This window comes from Ursus americanus, chromosome 31 (genome assembly GCF_024610735.1).
Source record: "Ursus americanus isolate L20-20 chromosome 31, mUrsAme1.1.p, whole genome shotgun sequence".
Classification (NCBI taxonomy): Eukaryota; Metazoa; Chordata; class Mammalia; order Carnivora; family Ursidae; genus Ursus; species Ursus americanus.
In genome coordinates this window covers 9,533,782-9,556,749 of record NC_142157.1, presented here as the reverse complement: position 1 = coordinate 9,556,749, position 22,968 = coordinate 9,533,782, and the positions used below count along the sequence as shown (strand labels likewise).

Below are 22,968 nucleotides of genomic sequence, written 5' to 3'. Positions count from 1 at the left end.
CTCCATAGTAAGACCCCGCTTGGCTCTTTGAACTTGTCCACACAATTTATTTGAGTTCTCACATTCCATTTTGTTTTTCTTATCTTTTCCCCACCCTGTATTATTAATGAGTCCAGCTTGTTTTTGTAAAATGTCCCATTGTTCACTTTTTTTAAGATGTAAATTATTAGCTCTCGTTTTTTTAAAAAGAAAAATTTGATCTCATCTCATTTCCTCAAAGGTGTGAGAAAATCTGTTCTTGGTCTTGAAGCCATGTGAGGGAACACACGATTTAGCAGAGAACGGACACCACATATGGAAGCCAGTAGATATCCATGCTTGATAACTTGTCTGAGGGAGAAATGGACCAGAGCTCAACCAGGTGGGGTCCACTTGGACCTGTCAGAGCCAGGCTCATCTTGGGTACAGGATTGGTGTTTGTTAAATAGATTCTTTAGCATTTTCTGTTATATAGATTATTTAATATATTTACCTTAAATTGGGATTTGGGTGTCTTGTACAAATAAAAAGTTGACTCCAGAATGCTTAGCCATTTTGGTTAGTTAGGGCAGTTTTGACAAAGTTAAGGTGATACAATGTAACCTTTTTAGGTGGGGAAGAAAAGGACTACTTACTCATGTAGATAGTTACAGTCTGACTATTCTGGTCCTTTTATGTCATCCTTTATTTGTCTTCTGATCGTGCTCATGGCACGTACGTAGACCAACAGCACCTGGGATCTCGCCGCCTCTTGGCACTTGAGCGCACCACACGCTTCCCGAGAAACCAGACTGTCCATTGAGAAAGTGAGCAAAAGCCACACAATGTGGTTTTTCCCATAAAGTTCGGGTGCCCCCGGAAAATCTTTATGGGACCCTGAGGAGTAAGAACGGTGCTTATTAAAGCCGTGTGGTGTGTAAAGCCCACTCACCATCTGCTGAAGAAGAGAGGCAAGAAAGGAGATTCTTTACTCTCTCTGAATTGGGTCTGTGACAGTTGTCACTTCTTATTAAGTTGCAGTGCTTAGGTCTTGCCCTTGGACTGTGCGTAGAGTCCAAGAGCCTGCAGTCAGTTCATCTGCTGTTTCTCAGGACATCTGTGATGGACGGGCAGTCACAGAGGACTTCCTCGGGGAAGGGCCTGCGGCCCCTGGAGCTTGGGGGGGAGGGGCGCGACTTGCTGGCCCACCCGGGTGGGGGCGGGAGCGGGGCTGTGCAAGGAGGGCCCACGTGATGGCTTCCACCCTGCGCCGGTCCTTATGGAACCTGCCCCAAGAAGGGTCCTGCTGAGCATTGAGACCCTGAGTGCTCGGAACATGAGTTCGGTAACAAGAGCACCAGCGCAGGTGACCGTCAGCCACGCCCGGTGTGAAGCCAGCTGCCACTCTGTGTAAGTCGTAAGTCCAGAAGCGCTTAGCTTGCTCCGTGGTCGATGCTTTACCTCAGCCTGGTTTTAAATATTTTCTACTTTTTCAACCCATAACTCAGTTTTGCTTTAAATGGCTGCTTAAAAAGTTATCCGGGGTGAAGGTGGGGGCAGGACTTGAAGCAGAGACGTGACCAAAATACTGCTACTCACACCGATGACGGCACGCCTCGGAGATAGCGCGGGTTTGGGTAGGAACTTTGTGGTTTCCCAGTACATGTTAAAGTCACGCGGACACCACACCATCGTCTATTAATTGTGCGATAGTGTTCTGTCCCAACAAGCACAGTACGTACCTTAATCTAAAATATTGCTGAACTGGGCCACGTGGCCGGCTCCGATGGTAGAGCACGCGACTTTTGATCTCAGGGTCGTGAGTTCGAGCCCCACGTGGGGTGTAGAGATTACTTAAAAAAAAGAAAGTAGAAAATTTAAAAATTTAAATATCGCTGAAAATGCTAACCACCATCTGAGCTTCCGGCGAATCCTCCTTCTGCTGGAGGAGGGCCGAGCTCCTGAAGGGGGGCGGTGGCTGCGGCAATTTCTGAAAGTAAGACGACAGTGAGGTTCGCCACACTGGTCGACTCTTCCCGTCGTGAGCAGTGTCTCTGTGAGCTGTGATACTCTTGATAGCAGGTGACCCGCGGTCGAACCTCTTTCCCTACTGGACCACATCCTCTCAATCCCTGCTGCTGTTCCGTCAGTTCAGTTTATGTAATATTCTCAGTTCTTTGTTGGCCTTTCAACAGTCTTCATGGTGTCCTCACCAGAGTAGATTCCGTCTCAAGAAACCACTTTCTTCGCTCGTCCATTCACGTGTTACGGCAAGATGGCAGCAACTGAGTCCGAGCCTCAGGCTCCACTTCTGACTCTCGTTCTCTTGCTGTTTCCGCCCCATCTGCCGTGACTTCTTCCACTGAGGTCCTGAACGTTCAATGTGTAAAAAAATGTAATATCTGCGAAGCACAACAAAGCAAGATATGCCCGTAATAATAATAATGAAGATGATCATAGATGTTTACTGTTCATTGACCATCCGGGCTCCCGAGGAACAGCAGCCTCTGCCCATGTGTTGGGAATGGTTCCCCTTCAGCCAGTCCCTGGCAGCTGTTCCCCCACATCCCCCCCTACCCCAGGCTTTCACCCCCAGATCTCCCCCCGTTCCCACCATCCTCACTCCACTGTCAGGTGAAAAGTGGGCTGTGTTGTCGAAATCCTTTGAAACCACAAATGACACCTGAGCACATGGGGGAAAAAAAGCTAACCTCACTAGTAATCAATGAAATGCAAATTAAAACTAATCAGGAGTTATTTCCACTTATCTAATAAGGAAACAATTTAATTGTAACAACCAGAGATGGGAAAGGTTCAGCAAGATTGGCTCTCTGCACCTCGGGCGGGAGAGTAAATTGCATCCGGGATCTCAGGGCAGGTTTGACGGTATAGAGCACATAATGCCCCCGATCTACTAATGCCTTTTCTAAGGATTTATTCTAAATAATCTGAGACCTGCTTACTGTTTGCAAACAAGAGTGTTTCTCAGAGCGTTTTAGAATGTCCTCTAGAGAGGCCCAGCAGTGGTTGAAGGAATCCTGTCCCCGTGATACAATACCATTCATCCATTAAAATTAGGCACTTGAGGAATTTCGCATTACTTTGGAAGAAGTGAAACAGAGTGGCTACCTGAATGGGCTTTTTTTTTTTATAATGATTTTTTATTATATTATGGTAGTCACCATACAGTGCATCCCCGGTTTCCGATGTAAGGCTCGATGATTCATTAGTTGCGTATAACACCCAGTGCACCATGCAATACGTGCCCTCCTTACTACCCATCACCAGCCTATCCCATTCCCCCATACCCCTCCCCTCTGAGGCCCTCAGTTTGTTTCCCATAGTCCATAGTCTCTCATGTTTCACTGAATGGGCTTTATTTAGGGTCACACTTACTGTGTTTGAAGGTGTCCTTACTCCTTACAAGCTGTGCGACTTGGGAGAGATGTCGAACCTCTCCGTGCCTCGGTTTCCTTATCTGTAAAAGGAAGAGAGAACAGTGAAACTAGAGCTCATTTGTCATCCTTCGTACAGTGCCTGACACTTAGCATAAGTGCCCAAGTGCATGCTAGTGTTAAGTTCTTTACCTTCTGTGCCTCAGTTTCCTCCTCTGTCCATTGGGAATGACAGCAGTTCCTGTCTCGGGGGGCGTGGGTGCATTAATGGACAGAAGGCACTTAGAGTGGACCGAGCACATGGTAACGCCACAGGAGTGTCAGCTGCCGTCTGCACTCTGTGGGGAAGGGTCCACATAAGCCCGATCCCTAGCAGAGAACCAAGGCTACCGGAAATCCACATCCTCACCCACACCACGACTAGACGATCTTTATCAAAATAACTGTCTCTGGGTGGAAAGCTGACAAGCAATTTTCGTCTTTTGTACTTTCCTCTTATTTTTCCAAATTTTCGACAACAAATGCATATTGCTTTTATAATTTCAAAAACAAGCAGTGGTTCTGGAGTTGGGACATTGTCTATTAATGAGAGCAGGTGAGCGTGCCGCGCTGCTTTCGGGTTGATGGAGGAACTAGCACCAGTCACTCGTAGCAGCAGCCGACCGTTTCTGAGCAGATCTCTCCTTCAGCGGCCTTAGAACCGAGAGTCCCGACTCCGGGTGTGTGCTAGAATCATTTGGGGGGATTTTGAAATATACTGGTGTCGCACTGCTGGCTAGAGTAGGGGGCTCTCAAGGAAACTCTGATGTGCGGCCAGGGGATGGGTGGCAAGCCGGAACCAGGCTGGCATTTGGTACGACCATTTCCTGCCTGCCCGGGGGTCCTGCCACACGGACAGAGCCCCTCTTCTCCTGGTCAGTTTCCAAGTTGGCCCGAGCAGTGTTTCCCACATCACCTAAGATGAGACCCCTCCGGAGTGCTCGTTACGAATGTGGGCACCTGGATTTACCCGAGAGACTTGGTGGCATGTGTATTTAATGAGCCCACTGGGGACTTCTTGCTGTGGGGGACGTGTGGGAACTCGGCTGAACCCTGCTACCGGCTCCCCCTCCCGCCTCTCTGACTCGGACGTGATGGAGCAGGGCTATGTTGGGGCCTCAGGACTTGGGAAGTCCCTCTGGATTCTAACGTGCAGTCATGGTTCACAACGACTGGCCGTGATGATTCTCAGAGTGGGGTGCCTGGGACCCCATTGCTTGGCGACATGTTGGAAACACACTTTGTGGAGTTCCACCTGAGACTGCTGAATCCGAAGCCAGGGATGGGCCCCGGCAGTCTGTGCCTGAGCAACAATTTCTCATGATTCCCGCCCACGCTGAAGTTAAGAACCACGGCCCTAGGGTGGGGTTCTGAAAAGCGGGTTCCCAGACAGACTCCCAGGAGAGCTCAGTGGTCAGGACACAGCGGGGCGTGGACTCGCAGTGGCCCATGACCACACTTTGAGAAATACTGCTCTCGAGTTGACCCTTGTTCCCTCAGGCACGTCGATGTTCTCAGAGCCTTGACATCTCTCAAGTACCACCAGCGTCCTGCTGTTCTTGTGGGCAGCCTGTTGCTGCCACTCCTCGGCCCTTGGTGGCAAAACTCGTGACTGCTTTCCAACCATAATTAGTGGGACATAGTCTCTTGAAAGTCTGTAAGTACTCGGGTTGGGAAGATACTTTGCAGAAGTACTGACCTGAGTTTGACTTGGAACGCCAGTCGCAGAAGCAGAGAAGCACCTGTTTCTTCTGTGTGGCTCTTCCCCTGGTATAACTGCCGTGCCTCTTTGTTTTGTAGGTTCTATCAGCCCGTGCTAAGGTGGTCCTCTCAGCCCCAGACTGCTCACGACCACGCCTACTGGAGAAGAAGAGGACAGGAGGTCAGTGGCCTGCTGGGGCCAAGGGACCGAGAAGATCTGGAGGCCAGGGGAATGGCCCAAGCGCACAGTCTGCCCGTCCACACGAGGGAGGGCCCATGGGAAGTTGGAGGAAGGACAGAGAATGTAATGAAGAAGGCAGTTTGGGAAGAAGAGCTGAAAATGGCAGGACCCGCCAAGTGGCAGAATATAAGCCTTGAGAGCTGGAACCAGCCGAGGAAATTAGGGCGGCAGATGTCTGATGGTGACGGGGAGAAGTTGTTTCAAGATCTGTACCCATTCATGCAAGGAGAGCAGGCGTTGAATTCCCAAAGCAAAGGGAAATCCAAGTCCTTGCCCAGGGTTCTTTCCCCTGAGAGCCTGAGTTGCATGGACATTCCCATTCCATTAAATGATGGACATTTTCCAGGTGTTCCTAAAATGCCATTTCATCCCCCAAATTGTGCACCAAATTTGGAACCCACAAGGAACCCCGAGAAGAGCGGCTCCTCGGTCCCTTTACCCCGGCCTAAGTTTGGGCGGCCCCTGAAGCCCCCGTCTTACGACTCTCCCCAGCACTCCAGGGTGGGAGTGGAGAACAGTGATTCTCCGGACAGTCGGCAGGCGGACCTGTACGTCTCCTACTTGAGCAGAGCTCACGAGCCCAGGCTGGAGCTGTGTGCGTCCGACTCCGGCTTAGAGCCTCCGGTGTACGTGCCTCCGCCATCGTACCGGTCACCGCCCCAGCCCATCACCAACCCCTACGCAGAGGAGGCAGCACCCAGGCCTGTGTGTGGCGGTCCCCGTCAGCAGCAGCCCGCGATGGAGCTGGCCGGCGCCGGCTGTCAGCTTCCTGCCGGCCCCCTGGGAGCCAGGAATGAGTCTGGTGCAAGCCCACGCTCTCCTCGCGGGGTCCCCCAACAGCCCCGGCCCACCACCGCTTACGACAGCTCCGTTCTGTATATTCCCTTTGACGACCCCCGGATCCGACATTTCAAACTAGCCCACCCCCAGGGTTTCTGTCAGGAAACAAAGGTTGATGGGAAGTCCTACAGCTCCAGCCCCGGCCCCGCCGGGGCACCTGCTGCTGGACACGGTCAACACGATGGCGCCGTCTTCAGCCCGCAGAGTGTGATGACCCTGCCAGGCAGTGTGAGGGGCTCCGCCACCGCCGATGCCGGTGTCCAGTGGCTGTGGGGCCACCTCCCCAGGGATGCAGAGAACGGCGGCTTTTCCAACCAAAGAGAGCGCGGTGCCGTGAGAGGACAGTGGCCTGCTGCGGGGGGTGGCCGGCACGGACACGCGGATGGCCCAGCCTCCTCCCCGAGCCCGCAGGGCGAGAGTACCTGCGAAACTCGAACCAAGCTCAAGAAGTTTGAAACTGGGATTCAGACCAAGAAAAGTTCAAAGAAAAAACTGAACGAGACGATATTTTGTTTGGTTTCCATCCCAGTTAAATCCGAATCACATCTGCCAGATACAGATACGAACAACAATGACTTAAAACAGAGCCCGGGTAAAAAGAATGGGCTTGATAAGAGCACAGTTTTGCAAGAACAAAGTCTGCTGAGCATGTCTTCCACCGACCTGGAGCTGCAGGCTCTCACAGGAAGCATGGCTGGGAGAACAGAGTTCCAGAAACAAGATCTGGGGGAACCAGAAGAAGGCAAACAAACAAATGACCTCAGATTCATTCACCCTACGAAACACAGAGAGCTCAAGTATTCGGGCTCGTGGCCAGGGCACCAGTACAGAGATCAGCAAACACAAACCACTTTCACGGAGGACGCCAAAAGCCCACAGCCCCTCCCTGCCGAGAAGGCGGGAGGGTCCCCAAAAGCCGTACTGACTTCCAGATTTTCAGACCCCGTGGCCTCCGAACCTCACGTGCCTGTGGTGTTAGCTTCCAGTGACCAGAACCAGAGGCCAAAGGCCCCTCCCCTCAAAGGTCAAATGTCTCTCAGCCCCTCCAACAACAGCGCCTTCTCAAGGACTACGTCCTGCATACACCAGGCACCCGCTCCGAAAGCAGGGCCCGGTCAGGCCTGCGTGGATGGCCGAGGCCGTGGCTCCAGCCCTGGGTCCCGGGGCGAGGTGGTGAAGGGGGAGACCACTGGCCCCTGCAACAGCAGGCAGCTGTTCGGGCAGTTTCTCCTGAAGCCCGTTAGCCGTCGCCCCTGGGACTTGATCAGCCAGCTAGAAAGTTTCAACAAGGAGCTGCAGGAGGAGGAGGAATGCGGTCAGAGTGGCAGCGACAGTCGCAGTGAGGACAGTGACACAGAGTGGCCGTGCGAAGGCTATGCCGATGCCACGGGCAAGAACTGGGGCTGGGGTGAAGACAGCGGGGCCTGGAGAGCTGAGGATCCCCGAAAGAGGCTGGCGCTGGAGGAGCCCGGGGCCCGGCCGGGAAGAGTGAAGAGTAAGTCTGAGAGCTGGAGCGAGGAGCAGAAGCCCAGCCGGCCCCGCGCCCTGCCTCAGTCCCCCCCGGGCCCCACGACGACGGTGGGCGGCGGCGCTGAAGCCTCGCCATGGGCACACGGAAGTCTGGTCACGCAGGAGGGACACCAGGACGTCGAGCAGAGAATGAACAAGCTAGCCGTCAGCCCAGGTCCTGTGCACAGAGTGACGTCTTCTAGGTCAAGTGACACAAACCCGGTGCCCTCGTCCCATGCAGCTGAGCTGAGGCCACCCCAGGGAAGTCAGGACCTGCCCGATGCTTCCCTTTCCAGGGAGCTGAGCACCCCAACCCCTCGGACGGCTGGGGCTGGAGGGGAGAGGAGCCCGCTGCTCCCTCTCTCTCTTGCCGGCAAACCCCGAGGACTCTCGGCCCCAGACTTGAGGTCTGTGGGGCTGCTGCCCGCACAGGAGCAGAGTGCCCATAAGTTGGATGGGTCTTTAGGGGAAGCGAGTGCAATAGAAATCCCCCCGAATGAGTCCCTTCAAGCGAGGGCTGCGAGGATCCTGGGCATTGAGGTGGCCGTGGAGTCCCTGCTGCCGGGCGCCAGGAGAACGGGGCAGAACCAGCACCCTGAGCCTGATGGAAGTGCTCGTGGTCCGGAGGCCCCCGGGGAGGGGTCTGAGTCCAGCTCAGCCCAGCCGGATGACCCCCCGGCGTCCATGGACGCCTTTTATGGCAGGAGAAAGTGCGGCTGGACCGAAAGCCCTCTTTTTGTAGGGGAGAGGGACAGTGCCCGTCGGGCCTCCCCAGCTGCTGAACACTCAAGCGTGGACAGAACTGTCCCCAGCAAGGACCCCAGCCCCGAGCCTCAGCCCACCCCCCAGGAGTCCCAGTCCTTCAATCCCAAGGACATGGGGACAAAACCACCCTTCAGGTCCACTCTGTTCCATTTTATAGAAAGGACCCCAAATGTGTCAGGCTCAGAAAAGAGGCTCAGAAGCACTTCCAAAGTGATTGAAAGTTTACAAGAGAAACTGGCCTCGCCCCCGAGGCGAGCAGACCCTGACCGCTTGATGAGGATGAAAGAGGTGAGTTCTGTGTCTCGGATGCGGCTGCTGAGCTCCCGGAGTGCTGACTCCATGGAGGAGGCTGAGGGACTGAAGGCTGAGAGGGGCCCCGGGGAGCCACCTGGAGGCCCCGTGTCTCTGAATGCCGGGGACATGGCGCGGAAGGCCGGGCACCCCCTCTCTGTCTCTGGGGGCGCCCCCTCGCTGGAAGAAGACGGGCCCCCGTTGGCGCAGAGGGAGAAGAAGACCATCCGGCAGGACTTCTGGTGCCCAGGTGAGGAGTCGGGCGAGCAGGCGGGCGTCCTCCGAGTATAGAAAACACCAGGCCGGTGGATGAGGAAAATCCTGCGTTGGTAAAGTTGAGATTGTGAATTAGTGTACCAAAAGATTCTTCCTTTTACAAAGAATTATCCAGAAGCTTTGCTTAAAAGTCAAGATCCTGTGCTGTATTGCGAAGGATTGTATCTTTATGGAAATTGCCTATGGAAACAACTATACACAGTTATCTCTATAAACAAATTTTGGGCCCCTTACCTTGAATAGGAAAACCGGTAAACGGGTGCCTGGGTGGCTCAGTCGTTGAGCGTCTGCATTCAGCTCGGGTCATGATCCTGGGTTCCTGGGATCGAGCCCCGGCATCGGGCTCCCTGCTCTGCTGGGAGCCTGCTTCTTCCTCTCCCATTCCCCCTGCTTGTTTTCCCTCTCTCGCTGGCTGTCTCTCTCTCTCTGTGCCAAATAAATACATAAAATCTTTAAAAAAAAACACCAAAAAACGGAAAACAGGTGAAGTATTCCAGCTTCGGTGCGAACCTTGGTGAACCTTGTAGGAGGCCGTCACGTGGGTGCTCTGCGCTCTCTCCTAAAACAGCCGTTCACCCAGACCACCCGCCTTCTTTATTAACCTAATCAGACAGACCTACCAGATAATGATAGAAACTAGCCAGCCCATGATGCTGTGTCTTACACCGAACCTTCCAGAGTCCTTTGTCCCCCATTTTCTCTGCTTTTGCTACCACACCTTTTATGAAACTTGGAAAAGGTTTAGTAGGTAAAAGGAGCAGTTTGCACTTCCTCAACACCCTACCCCTAAAAGGTTCACCCACCAGCTCTGTCCCCAAAGGCCCCCTAAGGTCTGAGTGCTAACGCCCAGGACAGAGGGTTTGGGCCTTTGGGCCTCTCCCTTCTTAACACCTTCAGTCCTGCTGCAGGTCAAAGCACGAGGCGGGTCCCCAGTGGCAGCGGCGGGGGATCTCCCCCAAACACAGCTGCACCCTCTCAGCTCCTCGCAAACAGCCGTCTCTTTTTCCAGCATTTTTTCAGGGGCTGGGGAACTAGCAATGGCGTACCCTAGAACTGACCAGAAGGAAGAAGGGAGGGGCATGTCAAAAGGCCCGCATCACAGACCACAGACAGGAAGGGACCTGGAATCATTCATTCAGACCTTTTTACAGTAAGGGGAAACTGCGCCCCGTGTGTGTGACCTCACTGACCCAGGGCCCAGGGCCCCCTCCTGAGCCAGCACCCCCGCCCCCATTTCCTACTTTGAAATCCAAGGGTTTAAAAGTCAATGGACACGATTACTTGTTTCAGCTAGAAAAGGCCAGAATTTTTGTTCCACCAAACATCCCTTTGGCACTTTTCAGATTTTCCCACAAATGCAGTATGAGTCTTAGGAGTGTTAGCCAGTGTTGTTCAACTCCTTATACAAAATACATTATTGAAATAACCCGTTTGTCAGGGCCCTCTTGGATCATCTGACTTGACAGATTCGGTCTTTGCCAAGAAAGAGAACACAAGGGTGTGCAACTCTTGCCATAAATGGTGGAAAAAAGTGTCACATGGCCCATTTTTTGAGCTGTTGGGATTTATTAGGCTTCAGCCTAATTCCTCTCCTGGTCCCTCCTCCTCCCACCCAAAATATGCCCACTTGCTTTTAAGTGTGAGTTAAAAGGAGTTTCTTCCTCAGTCCTGTCTCGCCCTGAGAACTGTAAGGATTTTTAAATGAGACGAATCCTTTTCTAATAAAACACCGGTTTGTCAAGACTTCTGTGTCTCAGTCCACGGCCCGCCTAGTTCAGGGAGGATTTTATAACACACAACTTCTAGTTCAGTAAAGCACTCCCTCACTTCTTAGCTGATCATTTGGCATGTGAATGGGGTTGGACAGGTGTCTGAAAACATGTGGATAATGCCAATTTTAATGTTAGCCAGCCATTAGAAACAGCTCTTGATGCCTTTTTTTTTAATGATAGTTATTGACGATCAGTAGAATGCTTTTTCTCCTCTCCACCCGATGCATTTATTAGTGCGTAATAAAATGACCCAAGATCTAAAGGCAGAACGCTGCACGGCTCGCTCTGGCCCTCTTACGTCACTGCATAGCAGGACGCCATCAGCGACGATTTCGTACCCGTGCCGGGGCTCCGGTGAACCTCCCTCGGCCCCTCCTGGGACGGTCACCAGGCCTGTTCACAATCATTCCGAGGGGAATGTGGCTCACATATCGAGATGGGCAAACACTGAGATAAGTTGCCTTTTCCCCTCATTGTTGCTTCACAAGTTAGACTAAAGCCCTCTTGCTTTTTTTGCTGATAAACTCTTGGATTTTGTTTTCCTCTTGATGTATTTTATCGTCTTACGCATGAGAATCATGCTCTCCGTCCCCACCCCACCGTGCCCGTTCCCGGTGTGCAGCAGCCAGTTCACCGCTCCCGAATTCACGGCCCACTTAGATTCAGATTTTGTTCCGGAATTTTATTTTTTTTTTAAGATTTAATTTACTTATTTGAGAGAGAAAGCATGTGTGAGTGAGAGAGAGAAAATGAGCTGGTGGGGAGGGGCAGAGGGAGAAGCAGATTCCCTGCTGAGCAGGGAGCCCGATGCGGGGCTCCATCCCAGGACCCTGGGATCATGACCTGAGCCGAAGGCAGACGCCTAACCCCCTGAGCCCCCCGAGGCGCTCCCTTGTTCTGGAATTGTTAAATAAGTTTATGCCACAGATGTCTGTGACATCCCCCTGCCCAGCATACACACATGCACACACCCTTCTAGAACTTAGTGACCCATGCGGGGTTGTAGTACCCATTGTATCGTAAAGTACCTTTATTGCAACTTAGAGGTGGTCCTTTCAGCTGACATCTTTTTAGTGGTCTTTTGGGCCTCTAGCCAAGAAGGCAGCACCTCAAAGCTAATTCGGGTGACGGAATTCCGTCTCTGCTGGATGGACCGTGTTCCAGTTTGGAAGGTAAGCCCAGGCACTGGTGGTGTTCAGAGCCTGCCGGTTCCATCAGCCGCCGCGGCAGACTCTATCCATGTGGGTGCAGGAGGCGAACACGGAGAGGCTGCTTCAGGTCCGGGGAGGGGGTGGGAGGGGGCGCATCCGGGAGGGTGGGAGGTGCCAAGCAGTGCTGCTCGCGGGGGGCTGGATGTCGGCACAGCTGCAAGGTTAATAGCGCTCGAGCGTGTTAATGCACAAATACCCCAAGGGTAGGCCTTAGTGAGTGGTCTCCAGCTGAAATACTGCCCACCGGAACCGGGGTTCTCACGACTCGGTGGAACCTCTCTGTCCTCTACACCTGTGCTTGCCCGGGATGGTAGGTCCTGGTTACATGTGGGTCCTTGCGCATTTGAAGTGGGGCTCCTCCAAACTGAGAGGTGCTGCACGTGTAAACTCCACACCAGGGTTCAGAGACTTAGCCTAAATTTCTTCGAAGCTTCTCAGTTTTTATATTGATTACCTGTTGAAATGATGATTGGATATATTTGGCAAAATAAGGCATATTATTAAAATTAATTTCATCTGTTCCCTTTTATTTGCTTTCACACAGCTTCTAGAAAACTGTAAAATAACGTTATGTGGCTCATATTGTATTTTTATTGGACCTACACCCTCCACGATCCGCAGAAGGAGCCGGTTGTCCTCCAGAGCTCTTTCCGCGGCTCCCTGGCTCTGGGCCGTTAGCTTCAACGGGCAGGCTCTGGGGTGCCGCCCACCCCATTTCCAGTGGAGAAAAAGGTGGTTTTGCTCAGAGGAGGTCCCCCTGGGAATCCGCACCAAGTGAGGCTGACTGAGCACAAAAATGCAGTCTCAGCTGTTGGGAGCCTGTGTGGTCACACCGGGTGTGGCCAAGGGTAAAAGGCCAGAAGGCAGCGGACCCGCATGAGCCCCGCTTGCTTTTAGCCACGTGGGCACTTGGCGCAGCAAGTCATGTTGGAGGCGGGGCAGACTGCTTTTCCTACATGCAGGCACCATGTCCTGTCTGGTTTCTCACGTCCGACTCCGCGCAGCAAGCACGGTGCTCGTTGTCACGGTTGTCGTATGGATTGTAAGCCAGTCGTGGCTGAGTTGAGACGGTGTGGACGGGGTCGAACGTTCGGCTGCTAGAGAAACTGGGATCTGTATGGCCCTCGTCATGTACAGTGGTCCAGACAGCTTTGAGCAGATTGTTTCGCCATAGTGTTTATAACTGTCAGATTCCACCAATCCTCCTAGATCCCGCAAGTGTTTTCTCTTAAACAGTTAGGACACCTTTGAGCTGCGGTGGCAGGAAATTCTGACTGTAGGAGGCACACAGGTGAGCTCGGGGCTGACCCGGGTCCCAGAGATCTGTGAGTCCCGACGGGGTCAGATTCAGCGGCACCCAACTGCAGCCTTGATGGCAGCCTCAGACCATTGATCTTGTGTGTGATGCCCCGTTTTGGAAACCCTGCTCACTTGGGCCCAGGTTGGGATTATCCAGTGTGGGCTGAGGAATGTGTCCGCCTGGTGGCCTAGGCTCATACACCCGGCTGCGTGGGAAGGCCTAGAAGAGGGTGCTGCCAATCCATGTGCGTCCTGGGGCCTGTCTGCTGGCTGGTGGCAGTCAGGGACAGGAGGCCTCTCGTTGCTGGTCAAGTGGTCAGGATTTCAGGGTCCTCAAGCCTTCCAGGGTTAGCATTTGATCACAAAGTTGCATTTTTTAGAAAAGATTTTACTTATTTACTTATTTATTTGAGAGAGAGAGAGTAAGAGAGAAAGAACACGAGTGGGGAGAGGGGCAGAGGCAGAGGGAGAAGCAGACTCGCCGCTGAGCAGGGAGCCCGACGTGGGTCTCCATCCCTGAACTCCAGGATCATGAGCTGAAGGCAGACGCTCAATTGACTGAGCCACCCAGGTGCCCCACAAAGATGGATTTTTTTAAAGCAAGATTTCGTTAGAGTTGTAATTTACAAAAAAAAAAAAAAAGAAAAAAGAAAGAAAGAAAAAGAAAATATCCTTAGTATCAGCCAGACATAGCACGGCTGCTTTCCCAGTGTTGCGTTTAAAGTTACTGATGTCCCCTGTTCTACTGTGGACAACAGGAAAGGACTATCATAAACTAAGCAACTCACATGTTTCCATCTGTGATTAGGTGATGATCATACGTGTCCTTTTAAAACCGTCTTTTGGTGGTAGTTTCTTACTCCTCATTGAAATCAGTATTGTTTAAATGTCCAAGCATTCACTTTACACTTGTGGATTTTTTGTTCCCTCGACGTACTTGTTTATGGTCTGAGGATTAAACAGAAAACACATTAATTGAATATACCACTAATTGTTTTGCTTTTTTTTTTTTTCCTTCTCCGCTTTCCCCCAGATTCCTATGACCCTAGCAGAGTGGAGAGAGTGTGAGGAGAGGACCATGGAGCACGAGATTGCTCGACTTTACTCACCGGGTGTCGTCCCGTCTGGCCTGTCTGCCTGGCTCGCCCGCGTGTGGGCTGGAGCCTGCTGGCTTGTTGGACGCGGTCACAGCCTCTCCCACTGCCACCAAGAAACTCCTCGTCCCTACAGAATCACTTTGTGGAAATAAAGCAGTAGTCCGTTGAAACCATCTGTTTTCATAATATGAAGAGTTAATACCTCCGTTTAGAAAGGAGTCACATAAACTCTGCACAATGGTGGATTTAGCCAAGCCTGGTAAATAGTTTGGTGTTAATCCGGTTCTATGTGAAAATGCGAACGGGAATGATTTTGAAAGGACTGTGAATGTCGTAAATCCCCCTCGGCCTCTCCACGGCCTGTGGGCCGTGCTCGCGGTAAGGAGTTTGGGACTTGGGCCAGCTGCCCGGCGTTCCAGCACTTTGAGTTTAGGGGAAATGGGATGGGTATATACGACCCGTTTCTAATCAATTTGGCTTTCTGCTGCTGCAAGTAACTGTCTATATAAGTAACTTGCCATCAGAGAATAAAAGCAATATCTTTTTAAGTTCCTAAAAGATGAAAACTTGTACCATACTGTACTCAGAGTATTATTTATCTGCGATGAAATACTTGGATCATTCGCAAACATGCCATCTTCTGCTTTGCCCTCAGTATTATCTATTTTTATGTTCCCTATGGATGTTTCGAAATTCTTTATATGAAAAATAATTGCTGGTTTAAAATAGACCATTTTAACAAAGTAACTATATTTCTTTTTACAAAAAAATGCTATTTTTCTATGATGTAAACAATTGTGAGGTGGCAGATTTTTAAGGAAGTATTATTTTATTTAAGAGTCTGTATCCCTTTGTGTGAGAGGAGCCCAGAAGGGGTTCGCGTTTCTTTTAAAGCCCACATCCCTTACCCTTCACGGCTCAGCTCCTTTTCTTTCATCTTAGAAAGAGATGTCCGTATAGACATTTTACAGGGTTAACGAAACGAACTTTTCACAAAGATGCTTTTGCAAATGTAGCTGTAAGGTGGTATTTGAAAATAACCTGCTCAAAACCAGCCGACAACCTTACAACGATTTTTGCTGCCATACCCACTAGAATTACCAAAAACATAGCTTCATCTCGGTGTGTCTGTGGGGAGCTCCCCTGAGACCAGACTTTCCTCCCCGCCGCCCCGGGTCCCTTTACGAAATAATTGTATTTTTATCTAGAATGATCCTTAATTATTAGTCTCTGCATATTTTTTACAAGTGCCGGAGACATTATGTAAATGCCAATACAGAAGTACTGCGAGGCCTGTGTATCCACTTGTCTTACTCCTGCGTAGCCGGCGCAAATCGGATGCATTTTTATGTGTTTGCCCCTTCTTTCGAAGGAAGGTATCTTGTTAGCTAACACTTCCGGAATGGTTTCTTGTTGCCTTCCTTCCTACTTCCTTCCCTTTTCTTTCCTTCTTTCCCTCTGTTTCTCTCTCTCTTTTTCTTTGAGAAACCACCTTATCTATTTTTAGACGTTTCAAATTCCTAAAATGTGAACTGTTGGGTGGTCTGCAGTTTGGCCCGCAAACAACTCTGACTGGCCCGTTTTTATCTGTACCATATGACTTTATTTCATAAGAACTTCATGTCTTTGGACTGCAATAAACAACACAGAATCTAAGTAATTCTGAACAATCGTTTCAAAGACCCTTATCTGCACTCTTGGTTCTGACTCTTCCTTCTTTCCAGATTTTGGCTCTTGCGAAAAGCTGGAGTAGGCTCTTGCTCTCCCAGCAAATGAGATGGGCCAAGTCTCAGCATTTGGAATGGCAGAAAATTTTCCCCAGGAAACACTGAATGGGGAAGAGGTCAGTGACTCTATTATAGTTGGTGGATCACTCGAGTCATCTGCTAGCACCAGACGGGGGTGGCCAACCTGGAGGTCTCGGTGGGGTGTGCTTCCCTCCTTCCGTTGCAAATGGAAGAAGGTATACGTGTGCAGACATACACACGTAGACACATGCTATACGTATCTATGAGCTCCGGTCTGACTTCCTCTTCTGTTTGGTGATCCCATCTAGAAACTTCTTTTAATCAAAATCACTAAATTTTCGCTTGTTCCTCAAAAGAAAAGGACCCTGAAGAGAAAGAATAGGGTAGCTACCTATATCATGAAGCAAAATAGGGCAGTCTTCCCGTTCTTATTCTAAATTGTACCGTCGTTCTGATACCATTCTGAGTGTCGTCGAAATTATCAGTATTTATACTTTGAACCTTGATTTCTGGATTCCAGCCTGTATATAAATCTCTTGGTGTGTGTGGGGGGTGATAACTTTGGCAATTTGACTTTCAAGCTTGCACATTCTGAGGTAAATAATACATTCTCTAATCCAAAATAGCTTTCCCAGAAGTTTTGAACTTAATGCTAATTATTCTTTTATTATTACTACTTGTCATGCATATATAACTCTCCGTTATTATTTGTGGCCGGGAAACAAAGAAAAGTTCTCATATTTTGTGTTTGTCATTGTTTTTCTTGTACGTATGCTAACTGTTGGTGTTTCATAATTTGGGGCTTATAAAATTAAAAGTTCTACCTTTGACCATTTGGACTCAACATTATGTGAGGAGTTGCACATGAAATGTATTTGTATTTTCTGATTTACAAAAGAAGGGAAAACATGACGGTCACAGAGCTCTAATTACCTTGCTGTGAAGAAAATTTCGAAATTACCTAAAACCAAGTCTCTTCATTGTATCATTTTCAACCTTATGTTTCTGCAGGCCGCAGAAAACTGCCCGCCCAGGGGCACAGGTCCTGCGTGTGTCTGCAGATTGCTTTTCTGTGTCGCTTGTCACATGGAATTCTTTAAGTGTCCCTGAAAACATAGCTGCTGAGATCCTGGTTTCCTTACTAGAATCTTAGGTGAAGGTTTTGATCCATGTGCAAATCCTAAGTTGAGCTTCTCCTCTTCTGTTTGACTGTTGGTTGAAGTGTTGTGGTCAATGGAAGTTCAAACGTGTGAACTCAGATGACTCCGGAACTAGACCCTGACCGCGTTTCTCAGCAGCAGGATGACAAGACTCTGGTGGCGGCTTGGCCTCGGGCTTCTGAGGAGGAAGGGCGCAGCCGACCCACTGTTGACACGACGACTTCCCAGCTCGGAGCAGAAAGGACCGATGGAAAATACGATGAAGCCACCATTTCATCTGTGACCCCCCAAAGACTGTGTGTGTGTGTCTTGGCTGTTTTGCTTTGTTTAAAATGATGAAATAGGACACAATGAAGTGTCAGGTTAGCAGCTCTTGGAGAGTGACCAGTACAGCCGAGTTCTCACTCCCTAAAGAGCCGGGCTCGGAGAAACGCTCCCGCTTTCCTAAGGTCTCGCGGGGCGGTTCCTGCCGCGTCTGGGCCGTTTTCTGCCAGATCCGCCCGTGCTCGAGGGATGGGATGTGCCCCGGGAGTGCGGCTCGCTGCTCGGCTTGCAGGCCTGGGGCATTTCTGCTTTTGCTGTTCCTTTTGCTTTAGCTACAGATTCTGTCCATCTGTTTGTGGGAGGGGACTTGCTACTCAGGACAGGATTTAAGAGACAGATTCCAAGTGACCTTTAAGAGTCTGCATGGTGGGAGGTCCTGCTCCAGGAGTGTGGGTTGGTCCACTCTGGGACCCACCAAGCGAAGAAGGAGGGGGATGGTAAAATAAGGTGAAAGGGAGACTAGGTCCCCAGCCTTCACACTTTGTTTAAAAAAAAGAAAAAAGTGGTGAAGACTACAGTCCAGATTGAGGCCTCTTCAAAAGGTCAAGATGGTCTAGCCAGCTGCCCATTGAAACAGCCCTCGGGTTCATCAGCAGTGCGGAGAGGCGGGCAGAGTGCCTGCAGATTCCTGGCTTTGACTTTTGAGAGCCCCTGTCACAGTTCTGTTTATTACAGAACACAGGGAGGTCCTTGTTCTGTGGCCTCTGCGCAGTGACAGAAACTTGAACCCAAAGGCAAGTCTAGGCAGTCCGGACCGGACCATTCATCCCATTGCTTTGATGGGGGGGGTGAGGAGGAAGTGCTCCCCACAAGGTAATCATCCCCTTCTCCCTACAGAAGCCCCTCTGCTGGGCTTGCGGCTAAGCCAAAGGAGCGAGACTTCTCTCTCCTGCTACGCTTCACCCCACCCCGTGGCAGGGCCGACGTGTGACACTCACTGTCACAGGGCAAGAGAGAGACCAAAGCAAGTTCAAGTTGAGAAGCATATGGCAGAAATTAGAAATGAAAACCATATGTCCCAGCCGGGGGAAACGCAGTAACCTACAGATTATAAAAATCAATGAATGACTCTCCGCTTGGGTCAGCTGAAATTTGAGCCCTCGCGCTCAGGTCTGTCAGGAAAGCTAAGCAGAGGCATCTCGAAGGGAAAAAGAAAGAACTTCCCAAATGTGGTGAATACAAAGCCCTGTAACCCCGCAGAAACTCTGTATCTGTTCGTTTCTTCGGGCACCATGAATACAGAAGGGGGCAGGTGGAGAGGATCCCAGGATCCCGGGAAAAGACCCACGGGTAGCGGCCGATCGCCAGCTGCGGGTCATCGCCCCCAGGTCGGGCAGCACCAGAGGCCTTAAGGTGACGAGAGGAGAAGGCGGTGAAGAGGAGGCATGCGGGGGAGCACAGATGAATGTTTCAGGGAGCTCTTGCGTCTGCACGATGTCGAGACTCGCCAGTTGCGGATGGCCGCTCTGCTCAGTAGCACACGTATTCTGAATAAACACTTTGCATGAAAGTACTTCTGTCTGTTGTCCTCGGCTGTGGGTGCAGGAGCTGCCCGTGAGCCTGCAGGGCTGGTCCCCGCACCGGCTGCCGCTCGGATGGTGTCGTAACACCGGGCCGGGCCGTCCAAGGACTTCCAGCACCCCTTGGTCCCCACTGAGTATTTCCTGGGTGTTGAAGCTCCCCTTCCATCTCCCACAAAGACTCACTACAGGGTAGAAAGAGACCTGTGGTCAATCTGGGGGCGAGGTTTGAATTTGGGCTCCATTATTAGCCAAGTGGCCTCGCCCGTGTCCCCGCCCCGGTCTCTGCTTTCCCCATCTGCCTCTCCTACTCCTTGAATGTAAGAACCAAACATCTAGAAAGGCCCGCATTGTGGGTGTTCAGTGAGTGGGAAATGGAGGTAGACCTGTACCTTACAGGGTGCGGGGAAAATGCTTGTCTGCGGAGCTTGCAGGTTTGCAAAGCCAGGCCTTCGTGCTTTTACAGGGATGCACCTCCTTGTTTCTAGCGTCCCGGTTCCGGAAGCAGATCCAAATTCGGTATCCCGTCAGGCCCTTGATTTGTTTCTGGTAGCCCAGGAACCCTGGAAGCTGTCGTTTGTGAGTTTTAAAAAATGATTGGGTCCTTCTTTCCAGCTTCAGCTCCTTCTCTTCCCTACTCGCTTCTGCAGACTTGTCCTCATTCCTTCTTCGGTCCCTCGTGTGGGGGTCTCCACACTCGAGGGTTCCAGGGCCCTCTCAGTAGTCTGAAATTTCGGATCATGTTCAAACGCGGGTTTTAAAGTAAGAGCTGTTCCCAGTTGGTTGGTAATTGAATCCACGTAAGAAAATAAAACTGAAAAACAAGTCCCTTGACCGAATCAAGGCTCTAAGATGAAACACACAACCTGGGGATCGGGGGACCCGTCCCGGGCCTGACTGCACTAACTAGCTGTGAGTCTGGCCACCTCCCCTGCTCTCTCTGGAACACTTCGCAAGCGGAGAAGTGGGATTGAACTCAATTAACCGGTCTCTTCCAACTCTAAGATTATATAGCTATGTTTTTGGCAAAATTAGACATCCATAGGGTCTTTGCCCCGCCAGGAGGGTTCAAGAGTCAAATGATGTGGAAACCACAGCTGTCCGGCCTGAGGACCGGGTCATCGCGGGGCTTGGGGGCCCTGCCATTATTTCTCTCACCAGGGTGGTCCGTTTCCCGTTCCAGTCACTCATCTTACTCCTCTCCCCCTTGCCGTAGTTCAGAACCAGCCAAGAGACTGACAGTATTGAATTCTCCCAAGCCTATTTTTCTTCTGTTAGGGCCGGGCACTGGGTGTTTATGGGCCTGGCTGGCAGCCCGAAGCATTCATCTCCAGCGGCCCCGGAGAGCACGTTTCTCACAGTCGGCCTGCTCTGGGTCCTTTTAAATGCACTTGGGTTTGGAGATGTTTGTGCCTCACCAGCTAAGCTGGCCTTTCCGCTTCTACCCCACACAGGAAACTTTCCCCAGGTGGTCAGCTCCTGTTCCGCAGGCTGGAAATGCCGCCAGTCACCCCAGCGCTTAGCCCTGGGGGACAACAGCTCCATGGTAAACTGGGAGCATGCGCCCTCCCCGGGTCCAATGGGCCTCTGGTTTGGTTTCAGCCGGAGAGTCCTGCTGTGCTTCGAGTGAGAAGGTTTCTACCAGATCACAGGGGGACTCCAGTCGCTTCTTCTTTCCGCTCCCTCCCCCTGGCCCGCGCCCCCGCCGCACTCCCTGTGGCTGTTTTTACCTAGCCTAACCCTACCGGTGCTTCTCCACTTCTGATGGCAGGGTCAGCCTATGGAGAGAGAAACTCAAATGTGCAGTTACCTAGTGTTTCTGCTGAATGTTTAAAACAAAATGCTCGGGACACCTGGGTGGCTCAGTTGGTGAAGCGTCTGCCTTCGGCTCAGGCCATGCTCCCAGGGTCCTGGGATCGAGTCCCGCCTTGGGCTCCGCGCTCAGCGGGGAGTCTGCTTCTCCCTCTGCCGCTTCCCCTGCTTGTGCGTGCTCGCTTGCTTTCGTGTGGTCTCCCTATCTCTGACAATAAATAATCTTTAAAAAAAATGAAAAATAAAATGCTCAACATGGGGATGAGGGGAAGACAAGGAAACTAACATTGTGGGGTCCCTCCAGTGTGACAGGTATGTTGCATGCACTAATTTAAGGCTTATCACTTTTCGAAAGACAAACAGGTACAGAGAAGAGATGCAAGTTGCAGCACAGGGCTAGCCGTAGAACAGGGATTCGAACCTGAAGTCCATGCTGTTCAGCTTAGCTTGCGGCCTCCCAGGAGGAAGAGGCAATGGTCCTCCAGCTAGGAAACCCAAAGGCAACAGCTTACAATACCAAGTGTGTTTGTTAAGATCAGATTCAGCTGCTTACATCAGAAAATTAGAAAGAACAGTGGCCTAAATGAGATGAAGTTGATTTCTCTCACATTTCAAAGGAGTCGGGAGGCAGGCTGTCCTGTCAGTAATGCAGGATAGTTGGAAGAAAGCCAGGCAGGGACAAGCCCCATCCCCGCCTCATGCCCTAAAAGGAAACCATCCTTAAAAGGATTTTACACCACCCTGGAAGGAGCCCTCCACCCTTTCTCATGTGATAAGTAAATGACAAAAGCCTGATTGGGTGACGGGTTCATGGAGGGTTCATCAGATTAAAACAGTCCCGCCAACAAGCCCATCAAAACCCCTAGACTTAGAAACTCCAGCGGCAACCCTCTTGACCCCCCACCGCTCAAGGAACTTTGTACTTTAACTCAATAAACTTTGGTCTGCTGCCCACCACTCTTTGGTCTACACTTCCTTTCTTCGAAGTGGTGTAACCAAGAACCACGGGCACCAGAGGAAAAGAAATCCTGCATCATCAGCACCATGGTGATTGGGGAGCCAACTCCTTGTATTTTTCTGTTCCAGCCTCTTTCTCCTGGTGGCTTCCATCCTCAAGGTGACTTTATGGTCCAAGATGGCTACTACGGTCCAGCCATCTCGAACACTTTCCAGGGAGCTGACCGGAGGAAAGATGCTCCTTCCAAATGAGTTAGCTTCCTTTAAAAGACTCCCAGGGCATCTTAGGCCCTTTTGCTTATATTCCATTTGCTGGAACTCAGTCACATGGTCAAACTAGATGCAAGGGAGGCTGGGAAATGTAGTTCCTTCTAACTGGGCTCTAACGTGGTTCTGAATAAAATCAAAGTTCTATTAGTAATAAAGAGAAGACCGATCGTTATTGACTGGCAACCAGCAGCCTCTGCCACAGTTAGACCACCTACAGGCATTGCTAGCCCCAGGGTGGATGGGTGCTCGGCAGCCACAATACAGAGCGGTGGTGTGCCTTCCAGGTCTCTATGGAAAGCTCTGCGACAGAACTCCACGAGCAGCCCTGAAGATTTATTCTCATGAAAGATTAGACATGTTGGCACCAAGGAGAGTTTTTAATAGTGCCTTTAATCCAAGAAGGGAGCAACCATGAAGCCAAAAGGACCAGACATAAGCAACTACCCCTGCAGTGCAATCTTGGGGTCTGATAAATGCAAACCCTTGCTTTCTAGGAGATGCACGCTCAGGTGAAGGAAATGGTTTTGCCATGTCGGCGCTCTTGGTACTTACAACGAGCAAATGTGGCCAACATAGGAGTGGAGATACCAGATTTCTGGGTTCTGAGAACAACAGGCTGCGTTCGTCCTTGTCCACTCTCCTGTGGACACTCATCACACCTTTTGCCCGGAGACACAGGCTGAACTCTGGACTGTCTTCATCGAGGTCCCAACAGTCCTTAGGAGAAAGTCCCCCGGGGGGCAGCTGGTGGGTGAGACTGAGGCAGAGGGAGGGCTGGGGGCC

At 51.0% G+C, this 22,968-nt stretch overlaps 1 protein-coding gene across 2 annotated transcripts in view; it reads left to right on the top strand.

The window, feature by feature from the left end:
• JCAD (junctional cadherin 5 associated) overlaps positions 1 to 19,139 on the top strand; it is a 39,731-nt gene extending 20,592 nt beyond the window's left edge. For both annotated transcript variants that reach the window (XM_045812817.2, XM_045812818.2), the window contains 2 exons: positions 5,193 to 8,989; positions 14,331 to 19,139. In XM_045812817.2, coding sequence (XP_045668773.2) covers positions 5,193 to 8,989; positions 14,331 to 14,365 — 3,832 coding nt within the window. In that variant the 3' untranslated portion in view covers positions 14,366 to 19,139. The remainder of the gene's footprint in view (positions 1 to 5,192; positions 8,990 to 14,330) is intronic.
• Positions 19,140 to 22,968: the final 3,829 nt, after the last annotated feature.